Source organism: Rhinopithecus bieti, unplaced genomic scaffold (genome assembly GCF_001698545.2).
Source record: "Rhinopithecus bieti isolate Rb0 unplaced genomic scaffold, ASM169854v2 scaffold_2254, whole genome shotgun sequence".
Lineage (NCBI taxonomy): Eukaryota > Metazoa > Chordata > Mammalia > Primates > Cercopithecidae > Rhinopithecus > Rhinopithecus bieti.
In genome coordinates, this window is record NW_016803982.1 from 1,334,068 (window position 1) to 1,350,764 (window position 16,697).

Here is a 16,697-nt window from a genome sequence, read left to right on the forward strand (position 1 = left end):
GAGTTTTTTATAAAAAAAAAAAAAAAAAAAAAAAAAAAAAAAAAAAAAACTTTTATCACTCCCATCTCCTCCCAGAAGCAGCTAGAAGACAAATGCCTGGAAAACAAACTCAGAAGGGAACGGAGCTCAGATGTTTGCACCTTTCCTTAAACGGAAGTAGCTTTAAAGTGTTTATCACGATCATTTCCAACTGTCCATTAGGTGGAGGTCGCTAAGTAGTTCTAGATATGAACAGACAGGATGAGTGATATACTTGCTTCAAAATGTTACTTCTTAAATGCATGAGCCTCAGTTCTGGGTGATGAATAGATCGGTCCTTGTCATGTGCAGTTTATTTTCTAAATTCACCCACTGCTTATTTTTTAAACATAAAACATTTAAAGAAATGCTTCCTGGCTCTAAAGCAAATGTGTGAAAAAAAAAAAAAAAAAAACAGAAAATATGTTTTCTCAGACAAAGTTCCCCGTTTACTGCTCTATTGTTTATCGGAAGAAATTGATAAAACAGCACATCTGGTGTAATTCTTGTTTTCATGGTTAATGCAATATCCTGATGCAATATAACTTTCGCTGAAAGGCTTTTGATTCTGAATTTTATTTAGTAAAAATGCACTTTAATTTCAACAGATGTCTTTGGTTCTTTAACATCTACTTTTCATCATGTTAATTCTATATTTCAGACAATGTAATGACAGCTGAAGAACAAATTAATATGGTCTGCTATAGGTTTAACTGACTGTGGAAAATTCTGTGAATGAATCAAATAGCAGTTTTTCTTCAGATTCTTTAAATTCAGGGAATCCCATTTCTAGTTTCCGAAAGGAGAAGTGAATCATTCTTCGTAGTGATTTAGCTGAATATGTTAAATCTGTGTATTAAATTTAACATGATACTGTATCTACAGTTAAAAAGGAATCGTATTTAGATAACAATTAAACTGAAATAGCTCCCATTTCCCTCTTTAGATGACAATAGCAATTAAGAACTTACACAAAATGCTCTTTGCTTCATAGTCTGGGAAATATTTACTCTCTCAGCTGGCAGACTAGTCATTTCTAATGTTAATAGCAGGACAAATAAAGTTCCTGAAAGTACCATAAGTGTGTCTTTTAGTGTTTGGTGTCATTGACATATCAACAAGGAGCCTGAAGATGAGTAACACACCCACCTGTGTCAATGCCACAGATGATGACTTTGATGGTGATGAATAGATGGCACTTGAGCAACACATGAGCACCCCAGAGAGAGCACACAGCTTCTTTGCCTGCGTGCTTGTGTTCTGGGAAGGAGCAAATGCAATCATTCACAAATGAGGAATCCCTGGCACAGTATAGAATCAGGAAAGCTTTTTCTAGATGGAATTGTAATGATGGACTGACTTGGATCCCAAACATTGTCACCAAAAGATACATGCTTTTCTTACTGAAATAGGCAAAAGAATTTTGCTAATTGTTGTGTTTTGCAATTACATAATTGATATTTAGGATTTAATTTTGAAAATATGTAATGCCAACTTAATGAATTAGTAGGCCAAAGTACACGATGTTTTATCATACAATTATTCATCTTTGTAAGTGATGAATAAATAAGGTGGAACAATAGATCTGATATTTTGGCCATTTTATTGTCCGTTTCTGGATTATGTGGGTCATGAGAGCTCCAGTGTGTTCCTAATATGTCGGAACTTTGCAATGAGAAAATTTCATTGGAAAATAGTGTTGGGAAGAGTGCTTCTCCGAGTTCTAAAGATTTCCTTCCTTTTGTAGTTTATATACACTGGATATTCAAAAAGCTAGTGAGAGTTCAACCCTGGGCTAGGAATCCTGAGATACTCCTGTTAGGTCTGCTCCTTGGAGATAAGGGTCAAGTATTAAGCAGGATTCTTACAATCTCCCTTCCTTTTAACAATCTCTTCAAACATTTTCCCCAGAAAAGTCTTTGCCCACAGTCATTCTCTTAGTATACCTTACCTAGAGGAAATGCTTTAGCTACAATAGTTTTGGGGCGAAAAGCTTAAAATTATTGGTGTTTCTGTTTCAAAACCCACATTTATCTTTAGCTCAAGCATGCTTTTCTCCAACTCTTAAACACAATACAAAAAGTGCATTTTACCTCAAAAGCCATTTAGGACTTATATATAGATACGTTAAAAAACAAAACAGAAAGTGAATTCGGTTCAATAAATGCTAGTTGAGCACCTGTTCTGTGGCAAGCACAGTGATAGGTTATTTTGAGTGATATGCAAATTATCAAGGGATTTATCATTTATTTGCAGAGCAGAAAGACATGCAAACCCACTAATTTAACACGTGGCTAATTGATATAAAGCCATATTATAGTTTCTTTCCTCTCCTCAATAAACAGCAAACTCTTTGAGGGCAAGAGCTGTTTGGAGTTTTCTTTGTTTGTGTATTTGGTTTTTTTATTAGTTTGTTTTTGAGATGGAGTTTTGCTCTTGTTGCCCAGGCTGGAGTGTAATGGCACAGTCAGCTCACCACAATCTCTGCCTCCCGGGTTCAAGCAGTTCTCGTGTCTTAGCCTCCAGAGTAGCTGGGATTACAGGTGCGTGCCACCACACCCAGTTAATTTTGTATTTTTAGTAGAGACGGGGTTTCTCCATGTTGATCAGGCTGGTCTAGAACTCCTGAACTCACCTGATCTGTCCACCTCAGCCTCCCAAAGTGCTGGGATTACAGGTGTGAGCCATTGTGCCTGGGCTGTTTGTTTTTAATGCAAGATACTATCTCTAGTGCCTGCAGACATAGGATTCTGATAGGCAGAGAAGTGGTGGAGAGCTATTCTAGCCTGTGGGAGCAGTGTTAAAATTTAACACACATAATAGTACATTGGAATGAGACCGTGAGTTGGGTAGTCACTCTGAAGTAACTGGAACCAGGTTCCTAAGGGAAAAGGTTCTGGAGGTAGCATTGGGTCAATCCATGAAGGAAATTGAATGTAATCTTAAGGGATAAACAGAGATAGCAAATTTTCCCATGCCTTTACTTTTATCTATCATTTTCTTTAGTGTCCCTATCCCACCTTTATTTTCTCAGTCCTTTGGATAAGTTCCTGGACATGGTTTATTTTTGTGGTTGGATTATATGATAATGTATATCTTTTAGCAAATTATTCAAATACTATTTTGGACTCCTGGGAGTGCCAAAATCTAATTAGATCTGCCACATTTTTTTTTCTGCAAAATGTATATTACAAAGGCTGTTTTTACCCTATAAAAATGTGTGATTTTCCATAGCTAATAAAAGAGAACCTACATTTAAGAACCTACACTGATAACCAATTCGTACTGAGATTTGTGCGTATATAAACATAGTTCATGTGATGTATATACATTAATGTGTTTGCTATGGAAAAACATATGTCATAGTGTACATTTTTCCATTTAAATCATAGTTTAAAATATATACACCATTTGATTGATTATCCTGATTCTTCTTTTGCCAGTCTTCCCACTGCATGAAAACCATTTATGACCGTGTCTGATTTAATTGAACCCACTTCTAAGAGAATGAGTGTTTTAATTTAAAATGTTGGGTATTTTTCCCCTGAATCTGAAGGCAGTTGGACTGATTTGCATTTCTTTCAGTTCGGAGTGTTGAGGGTAATATATTATGAAACATCTTTTTTCTTGATATGTATGCACATTAGTTTTCATTATTTCTATTTTAATCAATATCACAGATCATAGTTAGCACAGAGTTTTGTGCAAAGGGTATCCTCAAAACATTTTTAGTAAAATTATCAGGCACACTAAATAGAAAATAAAAGACAAAACTGGAGGAAAAGGGGAATTAAGATAGGCAAAGAAGAGATTCTAAGTTTTTGTATTTTCTTAAGCAGAGTAGGTATTCTGAACACAAATGTTTTAGAAGAGAATAAAGAGCTCTAATAATTTCATGAGTTAAGAAGCATTTTGCATTTTTGCATGGCTAGCTAAAATATAGGTATAGGACTTTAGATATTTATTTATCTTTCTATTATTCATTGGGAACCTGTATTGTAAGAGTTTGGGATACATCAGTATTTAAAACGAAAATACTTGCTCTTGTGGGCCGTATATTTAACATTTACTAGAAAAATATCATGCAAACCTTCTTATTCTATAAGTTTATTAAAAAATGAGCATGTATATTAATACATGTTTGTCTCACACATGTAATATTTTCACACTTTTATATCTGAAGCTATTATATGCATTTAGGATAAGGTTTCATTTTTTATCATGGTAACTATATTTCAGATTGTCTTTACATTTTCAAACTCCTTTGGCTAATTTCATGTTAGATTTCAATAGATCATCATTTGTTTTGTTACTAGTTTCTGTACTTGTTTTTAACCACAAAATCCATGTAAGAGAAAAGTCTCATCTTGGTTGTTTGTTTGGTGTTTATTTTTGCTTATTTTATTAGTATCATGTCTAATCCTTATTATCTCTATGGGAATGCCCCACCTAAACTATTCTAACTTTAGTTAAACTAGATAATATAACTTATAAATCTACTTAACCCGGAACACATAAATTGCTACATATTCATCTATGATACCATAAAATTACCATAAAATTGTCCAAAGGAAGAATTTGACCTCATCTGAGGTTTCAAGAAAGTGCTCTTGAGGAAATGGACGTGTTGATAGAACCAGAGTGGGGAGGAGGAAAAGGAGGCAGCTATGCAAAGGTGTGTGCCTGTGGGTGCATGCCTATACAGATATGCAAAGGGGCATTCTAATACAGGTGGCCATATTTGAGATAGATAAGCTTAAGGGAACAGGATAGATATGGGAAATTATGGAATATTTGTAGGTAACCCACAGTGAATCAGGTGAAGCTACTTTCAGGGGATGGGTAAGGGCTATAGTGAGCAGAGCCGTCGGGTAAGATAGGGCCTTACTGCAGTAAGGTGCATATGTAACTCAGTGGATAGTGAAGAGTCACTGCATATTTCCAGATCTGAGGGATTTGAACAGGAAAACTGCAGGTGGGAAGACCACCTAAGAGAGGTAATGAGGGGCTGGCAGTAAAAATAGAAAAAAAGAAAAAGAGTGAGAGACACTGTGAAGATGCATCAAAAGGAATTGAGCAACTCATTTGTTTTAAACGTATGGTACTGAGCTAGCAATTTTGGTAAGGTTTTAATGGGGCAGAGATGTATTGGAAATGTGGCCAATGGAAAAGTGGGATGGATCCGAGAAGAGGTTTTTCAAGATCTTCGATCCTTTCTAACCTTTGTGTTGCTGCTTTGTAATCACAAATTCAGCTCTGGCTAGCAGGATTTGGGTTTAGACACAGTGGTGGTTAATCTTCAAAATACAAATTGGTTTTGGTTTTTTTAACAGATTGATTTGCATTTTATCTTTAGTGTTGAAGACATTTTAGTTCAATTATTCCACTTGTAGAGGCTGCATCAGGTAGCAGTTAAGTGGGCAGGGTCCAGAGCCGAGTGATCAGATTCCAGCTGTTGACTTACTGGTTATGTGCCTTTTGTCATATTATTACTATCAATTGCTCTGTGTCTCGATTTCTTCATCCTCTAAGTGGGCTTCTATTAAGTAAGGTAATGGTGAGGATCCAAGAGTTAAAAATAGAATGTGCTTCTAACAAGGCCTGGCACCTGAGAAGAATAAAATCAATGGCGTTATGATTTCTAAAAAGGAAAAACATCCAACGGTATGCAACCAGATGAATCAAAATCAATGTGGTTGTATTGTCTTGAAGTTAAAGGAGAAAAACATAATTTGACATTGTATTTGTGCTCCCTCATCCAAAATGAGGCATAATCCCAAAGGGATCTCTTTGTGTAAGTGTGAGGGTGCATGTGAGTGGGTGGGGAGGTGGCTTCTCACTGCCTCACCAGATCTAGTTAATTCAACTCCAGAAGACATAGTAGCTCAAATAGAAGATTGCTTAGGAATAAGTGATGTCAGAACATAAAGGTTTTACAGAAAAATCGTCAGTCAATCACTAATATTCTCAGTATTTTTTCTTGACAAGAGAATAATAAAAAATTCTTTTCACAGTTTTACTCTTTTGCTTTTGTTCTCTTCTTTTCCATGCTACGTATTTTCAGTGGAGAGCGTAAATCAAATACAGCAAAACTAAGAAAGAAGTCTTTAGTACTTAGCCCAGTCGCACAATAGTATTTTTTTCCACTAGCACATATCTTAGAATTATGTGATTTGGGAAGTTATATGCTACAGAATAAGGAATATATGTAACACAATCCAATAATCACTTAGAAATTTATTTTTCAAATCCTACTCTTTTCAAAGCTTTCATATTCTAATATGGCTAGTCACACTGACATAGTGATGCTCTGCTGTTCATGCATTCTTTTCCAAAAGGATTTTTCCAATCTTGTACCATCTATGAAGCAAGTCTATGTACAATGGAGTCATGTCTCAAATGATCAGTTTTAAATGATGTGCATAGAAATAGATATTGAAATTCTTTGTAATTTCTTCAGGACTAATAAAGAGCTTAAGGATAGCTCTCAAAAAAAATTTTTTTTCGTCTTCACCTATTTACAAGACCACAATTTTTCTATCAATTACAAGGTGCTAGGTTTCATTACTCAGTAATGGCCAACTGTTTTGACAGCCGGATTGCATTAGCATGGCCTATTCAGCTGTTGCAAGGAGATGCCAGTTGCCATGGTGAAGATTATGATGTCCCACATCCAATCTATCCCTGAGATGGGGATGGCTTTTGCAAACCCACATGCAAATATTTGTTTTCAAAGGTACACCTGACTCTCTGTGAAGCACTGGATTACTAGAGTGGATGTCTTTTCAATGAATCATCAAACGAGGATCTATTACCGCATGATTTCCCTTTTGTTTAAATAAACTTCCACTGCCCTCTATCTCAGTGTCCGCTGACAAAGAATCAGAGTTCACATTGTACAATTTGACTGTCCTTTTTAGTTACACAAGTTAATGAGTTTATCTGTTTAACTTGTCTAATTTCTCTATTTGACTGCCTCAGAGCTGACCTCATATGCATGGGTTTGTTGTGTTTCCCCTGAGCTCAAAAGTAGAGTTTTCCATTCTCCTGTGGATAATGTCTAAGCAGCACAGATACTTCCGTGGAAATAACAATGACCCTTTGAACATTCAGGGGTGTTCTCTGAATTGGGGCTTTTCCTAAGGATATGTATCAAACGTTAGAATGAATGTTTTAAAATATAGGTATTTTTTGTTTTGTTTGTTTTAATTTCGGGAATACTTGTCAACTTAAGTAAAAGGAGAACTCCATTAAAAACCCTTTTAATAAAATTTCTGAGAGTCACCAGTTTGCAAAACTCTTATACTGCCATCATGAGTGATAATATTTAAACTAAATCATTTAAACTAATGATTAAACTGACAGCTTAATTAGTTTAATAGTTTTAATTAATAATTTATGCATATACTAGTTTTATAAAATGCCTGTTTCTGTGGCTTACTACTGCATTTATTACCTTCTATAAATAGAATACTGCAGGTTTGATAAAACACAGAAGAATCTGAGAGACAAAATAAAATGTGCTACTTGTATAAAATGTCCTCTTCTGAAAAAAAAAAGAGAAACAGAAAAGTAAAAGGAAACTTGGTGACACATTGTGAGGCTTATGATAACTATGTTTGCCTTTCAGATCCCCAGCTCAAGGGTATAGTGACCAGGTTATATTGCAGGCAAGGCTACTACTTGCAAATGCACCCCGATGGAGCTCTCGATGGAACCAAGGATGACAGCACTAATTCTAGTAAGTGACAACCTCAGGCCACCAGTCACACAGTTGGTAGAAGATACACTGCTACTTAAGTGACTTTTTAAGATTCATTTGCAAATTTTTGGTCATGTTGGTTCATCTTTACAAATGTGACACGCTAGAATGCCATTTACAATTTTATTTAAACTATGTGTATGAAAATATTAATGGAGCAACCAAAGAAAACTGTGGTGTAAAGATGATTATGTTACTATTTTGTTTTTTATTCAAACAGTTGTCATACCCAGAAAAGTATTATTCCTTTTAATCTTATTATTATAAAAGTTAAGTAAGCACACTAGTGTATTTAGGTAAAAATTAATTACATGTTTTCATTGGATGTATTATTTTATCAGGCTCTGAAGTTCTTAATGATGCCTGTGGAAACTCAAAATCTATCTTACAAGGAATAGTTTTATTCTGCTCGTTTGTTTCTAGTTTCTTTGTGCTTTACATTAGTACGAAAATATATATATTAAATATTTATTTGCATTTAACAAAAAAATCTTATAGATAATTACAGAGAGGCCCATGAGGTTTGTGTACTTTCGAAATTCCATTGTGCAAAGTGTTTTACAGAATTGCATCTGTGATAATTTTTAATTAAAAGCTACACATCTTCCATTGTATTAATGTCCCTGTTCTTTTTCCTATTTTTTTATGTATAACATTTCTCCATCTGGTGCCTCTCCTTGCTCAACTGTCTGTGTTTTGCTCTCCCATTTTCTGTTTATATTGGCATTTGATTCATTTTTAATTTAGCATATTAGTTCCAAAATAAGCATACTTTTACGGTTTGGGGAGTTGGTGAAAAGCAAAACTGTTTTATTAGAAATATTTAATCGTAAGAAACATTACTGGTGGTTCAAAAGTAGATATGAATTTTTTCATTAATGTACCTCTTATTCTTCACATATAAACATCATTCCATGAAAAGAAGTGAGGATTTGAATAATACACATAATCAAATCAGAAGGCACTTCCTTTTTTATTTATTTTATTTTATTCTATAGATTTTATCTGCTCAATTTAAAATTCAGCTCTTCCTTTTGAAATTCTAGTGATCAAATTGCCAGTAACAAGGATTCTGACAGTAGTTAGTGATACAAAATAGATTATTTTTACATGTGGTTTTGCCATGTGAAATATCATTATTTTCCAGCCATTGTGTTCACTTTTATATTTTGTACATTGCTTCACTTTTATTTTTTCTTCAATTCCTTTTAATTTTGTGTTTATCTACATTGTCCTCATCAATTCCTAACCTCTTTACTCTCTTTGTGTCTCATATCACCCTTTTATTTTAAATTTTCCCTTTTATGTTTATTGGTTTACTTTTACTTTATTTCCTTTTTGATATAGGAAAAGAGAAGGTAAAACAATTCAGCTACAAAAGAAAGGGGAGGCGTTTTATGCCAAACATTATTTGTGCAGGTTTTGTTATTAGTTTGGACTTTCAAAGATAATTGGTACTTGACGATCTTTGACCAGCAAAAGATGTCAGTTTCTTATGGTTCAGGCTAATACATGTATCTCTGCTCAGTTTCTTTTCCCCTTTAACTCCTTTAGCTGACAAAAACCATTTGCTGACAACAACCCTTTCCTTTCTCTTATGTGTTACTGTTGTGTAGGTCACAAAGTTTAGGGATTCATAATTTCTGATGTCTTCAGTGTTGTCAAATTTTGTTTGGCCTGGGAGGACTAGAATGTGATAACTGGATTCCCATAACTCTGCTCGCTAGATGAGCTATGACAATCTGAAAGATTCATCAGACTAAAGACTGATGCCATCCATTTTATGACAAAAGTTTTTGAAACAGGACATACACCATAGCTTCCTAAACATATTGTTTTATTGGACTACTTGAAAATAAATTCACTCAAAGGTTTTATGTGTTTTTTCTCTAGCTTTTTTTCTTTGTGTAATTTTTGTAGTGCCAACCAAATTGGTTACCTCTAATGATAGGAATCAATATCATTTTGAGAAGTGTCTATTAGACATTGCCTTTTAAAAGCCAAACTGCTTCAGAATTGAATAAGCACTTTCTAAATATGGAAGTGCAGATTTATTATGTGCACACATACAGGTCTGGTTATCTGAATAATTTTAAAGACTAAACTGGAAAGCTGAGATACTAAAAAACACTCCACCTTCTGTTCTGTAAATGTATGGGGATTTTTCCTTCTGTATCTGCAGTAGAAGGAGCAAAAACTCAGAATGAATCTTGAAATTTCTTCTGACACTCTAAATGCTAGTGAGACACAGTTCTGAGAAGGAAGATGAAACAGGATCTCCTTTGTAAAAACAAATCAGAAGAAAATCATGCTCACACTCAAGGGGCTCAAATTCCTGTGCAAAGTTCTGGTTCACAGCTTTTCTGAGACATTAGATTGCATTTCAAGTGCACTGTAAGCCAGTTAGTTTAGTTTTGTTACTATTTCAACATTTGCAAAGAAATAAAGAAAAACAGTGGGTAAAATCAATGTTCCCTCCTCAAAAAGGTTCTACAAATTATATGACTATAAAATTTAATATAATTGGCAGAATCTTAGCAGATTCATAAAAGTAATGGAAATTACTAATTAACTTCATTTTATGTCCTCTGACCTATGTCAATTGCAAAGTGGTGTTTCTTAGGATGAATTTAAAGACATTTTCTTTTCTCTGGTTCATTTCAGTAGTCTCATGAATCTTATGAAAAATGTAAGCACTGAAAAATTCTTTAAAAATAGGGATGTGCTTTAGAAAGGCTGTCAGGTCCTACTTAGAGTACAGCTCTTTTGTTGTGAGGAGGGAGGTGATGTAATAATGCTATAATCATTCATAAAAATGTTTCCATTTTTTATAACTCCCTGAATACAAACCATGGGTTAGTTATCCATAACTAGGAAAAATAATTTTTAAAAAAACCCTAAAACTCACCCAGATAGCACTCTAAAAGTCACTAAATAACAAAATTGAAGGTTTGAACTTTCATATCTTCATGATTTGAGTTCAGTACATTTCCCACACTAAATATGAAATTATTTAGAATGAAAAAAAGACAGAACCATCCTGTTAAACTGCCTGCGTTAAAAATTTCAGATGAATTAAGAGGAGGGAAAAAGGCCCACTGGTAGATGAACCTTGGTGCCTCTGTTCTCCAAGGGTTTCCAGTCTAAGATCTATAGATCTCTGGAAAGGAAAAGTAGCACAAAAATCATGGATGATGGGTAAATGGTTCTGGTAGAGAAAATGCTATAGCAAGTCGACTGCTTATTATTGACTACCATAATAATGAAAAGATCTTTCACAAAAGGAAATGAGCACCTAGGTAACCTCGTTACCACTCTCAATTTCAGAGGTTTATTTCTTTAAAATTCTTCTAAACATCAGCATCCCTATGAACTATGGTATCTTATTAGTGGGTGATTTTCTTTTCCCCAGTTTCCTTTTGGGGATGCCATGGATTTTTTCTATGCTCTTAAACTTCATTGTTCCTATTGATAGACAATAGCTGCTACAAGCAGAACAGGACTCTACAGATATCAATATGCTATTAGCTATGGGAATGTTAAAACCTCAAAAGTCCCTCTCACCTTAGAAATTCTCAACCTCTCAACCTGGTAACTTGATGTATAAAATACTTCAGTCACTCAGTGGACACCACCCCACAGGCTTTAGGACGTCAGTTCTCACCTTAGTTGTATATTGGGGTCATTTGAGGAGCTTTTCAAAAAAAATTCCTTCTGTCCTAAACCCATTTCCAGAGATTGTGATTTAGTAGGCATGGGGTTGAGCCTGGCCACCCTATGTTATGAACACAGCTAGTTTTAATGTGCGACCAGAGTTAAAAATCACTGTTATATGAAGAACCGGAGTGTTCCACGAATGAACAGAGTCACGAAAACATCTTCGTTATTCTTACTCCCCTAGGCTTTGTGACATTGCCTTATAATTATGTAAGAAACAAAGAGAGTGGAGAAATAAAATTGTATCTCAATTAATGTGGGTATCTGTGGTTTTAATTAGCACCGGTTCCATCATGGTCAGCTCTGAATGGTTCTCCACATTTTAGTGTATATAAGCATTCACTTTCCACTATCATTCTGTAAATTATAATACCTTGTATTTTATTTTTATTTATTTATTTATTTATTTATTTTTGAGACGGAATTTTGCTCATTGCCCAGGCTAAAGTGCAATGGCACGATCTCGGCTCACCACAGCCTCCACCTCCCAGGTTCAAGGGATTCTCCTGCCTCAGCCTCCCGAGTAGCTGGGATTACAGCCATGTGCCACCACGTTCGGCTAATTTTGTATTTTTAGTAGAGATGGGGTTTCACCATGTTGGTCAGGCTGGTCCCAAACTCCTGACCTCAGGTGATCCACCTGCCTTGGCCTTCCAAAGTGCTGGGATTATAGGCGTGAGCCACCACACCCAGCCAATACCTTGTGTTTTATAATTCAGATCCCAACCAAAACCCAAGGGAAAAACACTAGTATTTTTTTCAGTATGATCATTTTAAACTATCTTGTATAATTTTTCTGGTTCCCATAACCACATCATTTTGGTGAATTCATGATCTGTTTGTTTTCTCTACCAAATATGTGGCACCTACAGATATCATTCGGAGTGTGTGAAAGTTAGAAGAGGAAAGTTGGAATAATTATGTTTGAATTAATTAGGTTAGTGTAGCTCGCATGGACAGGCATATGGTTATGGTTTCCCTCCAAAGTTTTGGACATAAATCAGGAATTATTCTATGGTGTCCATTCTTTCAAGATGTAAGGGAGATGGTACAGTTCAGGTATTCTAAACAGGAGTGAATATAGCCATCTCCCACCAAGAAGGAATGCGGAGAGTTGCCAACAAGCACAGGTAGCTCCCAGTACTCAACAACCCCACATCTATATTTAATATTAAATAATGGAAATGAGGAAAAAACTAATTCTTTCATAAGAATAACATAATCCCCTAAAATCCTATAGCAGAAAATCTGATATTAGTTTACATGGTGAAACTAATATCCAACTAACCACAGATGCCCCTGAGTATTTTTCCAGGGATAATATTCATGGCCCTGGCCTGAGGTTTTCCTTTTATATTTATGTAGCACAGACCTCTTGGGATCTTGGGAACTGTAGCATGTAATAATCAAAAGAGAGGGTGTAATTTTCTTCAACCTATTAAGAGGAAACATGTCCCTGAGAATTAAATAGAACACAATTTGTAAAGTTTGTTTTTAATTATGTACTACTTAGACCCTTGGAATGAAGTTCAAATTGCTCACATTTTTCAAATGATTTGCTTTTGTGCAGTAGAGAGCCTGAGTTTGGATACTGTACTTACCCATTTACGTCACTATTTTAGTATTTTCATTTCCTGTTCTGTCCTGCCTAGAATTAGACTTAGTTAAGAAATACTTGAGTACCAGCAGATAACCTCACTGTAAATAATTAATAGTTCTCTTACAAATTTATCTATAATAAAATCTCCAAAATCATCAAGCAGTTATCTCTAAGAATGATGCTAGAAGACCTACTAAACATTCAACATGTAACACTGCCATGGAAATGCATTAAAGGGATATTAAGTTTTTTAATGTTTTAGCGTTGCTATCTGCACCATGCAAAAATAGAGAAAATGCTTTTAACGATTTATCAACGGAGAAGAAACAAAACATGGAAACACAAATGAGTAGTCTCTCTGACATTTGCATGCCATTCAGTTTTGATTAGTTCTTTCTAAATTTAGCTCATTGGCAGGTGCACATCTTTTCCTGGTTTTGCTGGCATATCATGTCGGTTCTACCACAGTCATTTAGTTTTGGAATCACTTGTTTAACTTCTGGCCTGATCTCATTGCGGTGACAAATCACACTTTCTGTGTAGAGGGTTAGAAGAAACACTCAACTTGGACTTTTAAAATTTTACTCTTTGAGAGACTTCACAGTTGATTTCTTTTGGTATCTAATTGTGTCAGAGACAGTGTGTCTAGAGGCATGATGACAGGCTTGATTCTGTTTATTATCGCATCAGTTCCTCAGAGTGCTGTCAGCAAGACTGCTAACATTTAAAGATTGAAGCTGAAGTATTCATTTTACCCACAGCAGAAACTTCTTACTTATAAAGCGAAATACAAATGATTTAATTGGAATTTCTTGGAAAGTATCGGCAAAGATGATGTTTCTTAAAAAAAATGAATCAGAAAGAAAAAATTACACTGTGCCCTGCTTCTTCCTGCCGATTCATGATAGACCATGTTTATCTTCACAGCGCTCTTCAACCTCATTCCAGTGGGACTGCGTGTTGTTGCCATCCAGGGAGTGAAAACAGGGTTGTATATAGCCATGAATGGGGAAGGTTACCTCTACCCATCCGTAAGTAAGACGCCAAAGGTCTTGGCCATTTGTTCAATGCACGTAAAATAACAATGGCAGCAACAACAAAAAGAAAGTTCTGTGTCTATTGTTTCTGCCAGTTTTTGCCTCAGTATTCGATCTTTGCGAGAATGCTTAGAAGCTGCTTATTTATCATTCATCAGTGTTTAGTAATATGAGTTTATCTAAAGGAAGTGTAATACTATGTCTTAAACAGTGATTTTGCCATAGTTTAAAAAGCAACCTAGTTTACACGTGAATCTAATCTTTTGTATTTCTGGTTAGAGTTTCTTGTACATTTTTTTAAAAGAAACAATATGCATTCTAAAAAAAAAGAAAAGGAGAGTGTTTTAAAATAAGAATTCAAAGTGTGTGGATATTTTCTTGAAAAAATAACTACTTATAATATTGAAATGCGTATCCCTTGCAAGCCTCTGTGTTTTGTGGTAATATTTATTGGAAGCTGAGCACTTTTCTAGCCATATGGCCTCTTCTGAAATATTTTCTATTTACAACTAATTTGCACTCAGATATGCTGTATTCATGCATATAATGTGGTTAGAATTCATTTCTGCCACAGGTTTAAGCAGTAAAGACTCTAGTTAAAGGTGCTTTTTTCTATTATCCCTTGAGCAAAAATCGATGAAGTCTTAAATGCATTAAAATATGCTCTTACGTGTCATCCTCATGTAAATTCTTTAAAACTCTGTCATTGTTAAATATCACCACCAACAAAACTATAGGTAAACATACACACACATTTTATGTGTGTGGGTGTGTGTGTGTATCTTAAACAGAAACATTCTCCAGGGGGCCTCCCAGAAAATGTAATCTATTTTCTTCAGTCAATTTGGGAAATCCTAACACAGGGAAATGAAGTTTGAGCTGCGGATTCCCTTCATGGTGAGCTCAAAAGTGCTGGCTCTTCTTATTCTTGAGCCTTCAATCTGAGTTCCCTGAAGGGTGTCCCCGCACGCAGAACTGGGTCCCACATTATGCAAATTGTGTTCTCTAGCACAAGATAAATATGCAGCATGTTGCCAGCAAGATCAAGCTAGAATTCCCTATGCTCCCTTTAGAAAAAATTAAATACGAAAAGGATCACTTCCTAGAGATACTTTATTTTCAGATACAACTCAATCTTGTTGATTTGGAATTTGCTCTGTTATTTTTGTTTCTTTATTTTCTTCCCAAGTAATATTTTAGGGGCCTGAACATCATTAGATGCAGTGTCTGTAGCTTCTAGTTCTACTTTCTGTTAATAATTGCATCACATTGCTGTACTCTGATACATATGCTGACGACAGGGAAATTGAAATGTTTGTCTTATCTTTGTGCTGCTGAGAGAGTTGCTTTTCATTTTTTTATTTTTATTTTTTGTCATGAGGTTGTAAATGTATGCCATTCTTTTTTAAAGGTAGCGTATATCATTCTGAGTATGTGTCTAAGCCTAAATTAAAAGTACTGATTATGCTTGGTGCAGGCTAAGCATCAGGAATAGAAACAAGAAATGCATTAACTGCCAAGTCCGGTCGCCTGCATTTTGAATATGGTTTCTGCACGCAGGAATCAGATCTCATGAGGGTCACTGAGGGCAATAGCATTTGCCCAGGGTGAGTCCCAGGGACAATTTCAGCTTACTACTGGGTGTGTTGTTCTCTCCTCTCCTCCTTCCTTCTGATTCTCCTTCGGTGTCTTTATTCTCTGACTTACAGATGTTGGTTTTCTCCTCTTCCCATCCTTGACTCCTTGTTCTGAACCCAAAGTCTGGTAAGAGACACAGTTTACTCAGCTCCTACCCTAAGAAGGCCAGGCCCCTGTACGCCTTAGCCATCTTTGGAAAGAGGACTTAGATAAAAACCAAAAGCAATTATGAATCTGTATTAGTACCTCCTAATTAAACTGCTCTGTTTATTTCAATGTAAAAAATTTTGAACTTCAAATATTTCAGTACAAATAATGTTTATCTGCAAGTATTTATTCCATAATTTGTTACTGAGACCCTACTGAAATAGTAATATAGAGCACAATATAGCAATTATTAACCTATATAATAATAATAGCTATACTTATACAATAACAATAGTGGTGATATTTGTACAATCCACTCTGCCTAGCACTGTTCTAAGCACTTTACCTGATTTAGCTCATTTAATTATCCCAATAACCTTTTATAAGCAAATATTATTAAAATAAGGACACTGATATACAGAGAGTTTAAGAATCTGTCCAGAGTCACTCGGGTAGCAGATAGAAAAGATAAGATAGGAGCATAGTTAGTATGACTCATTAGCTTACATTTTTAACTGTTTTATTGTACTGCTTTTATGTGCCAGACATTTTTTCATAATACGGCCTGACACCTTTTCTAACAAGAAGTTATAAACACATTATGATGTAATGAAAAACTTTAGGGAATTGTTACCTAGGGAATAAACTGTATTTCAGTGAAATTATTGAGAAGTATAATTTCAAACATAATCTGTTTCCTTTAAAGATTTTGAGTAAAATTAAAATCATAGAAAATTTGTCAAGAAAAGTTTGATATTGTATAAGGGGTATTAAATAT

General features: G+C 35.1%; 1 protein-coding gene across 12 annotated transcripts in view; it reads left to right on the plus strand.

Annotated features, from left to right (window-relative positions):
• Positions 1–16,697, plus strand: part of FGF14 (fibroblast growth factor 14) — a 726,201-nt gene that overhangs the window by 548,480 nt on the left and 161,024 nt on the right. For all 12 annotated transcript variants that reach the window (XM_017861628.1, XM_017861668.1, XM_017861679.1 and 9 more), the window contains 2 exons: positions 7,649–7,759; positions 14,025–14,128. In XM_017861628.1, coding sequence (XP_017717117.1) covers positions 7,649–7,759; positions 14,025–14,128 — 215 coding nt within the window. The remainder of the gene's footprint in view (positions 1–7,648; positions 7,760–14,024; positions 14,129–16,697) is intronic.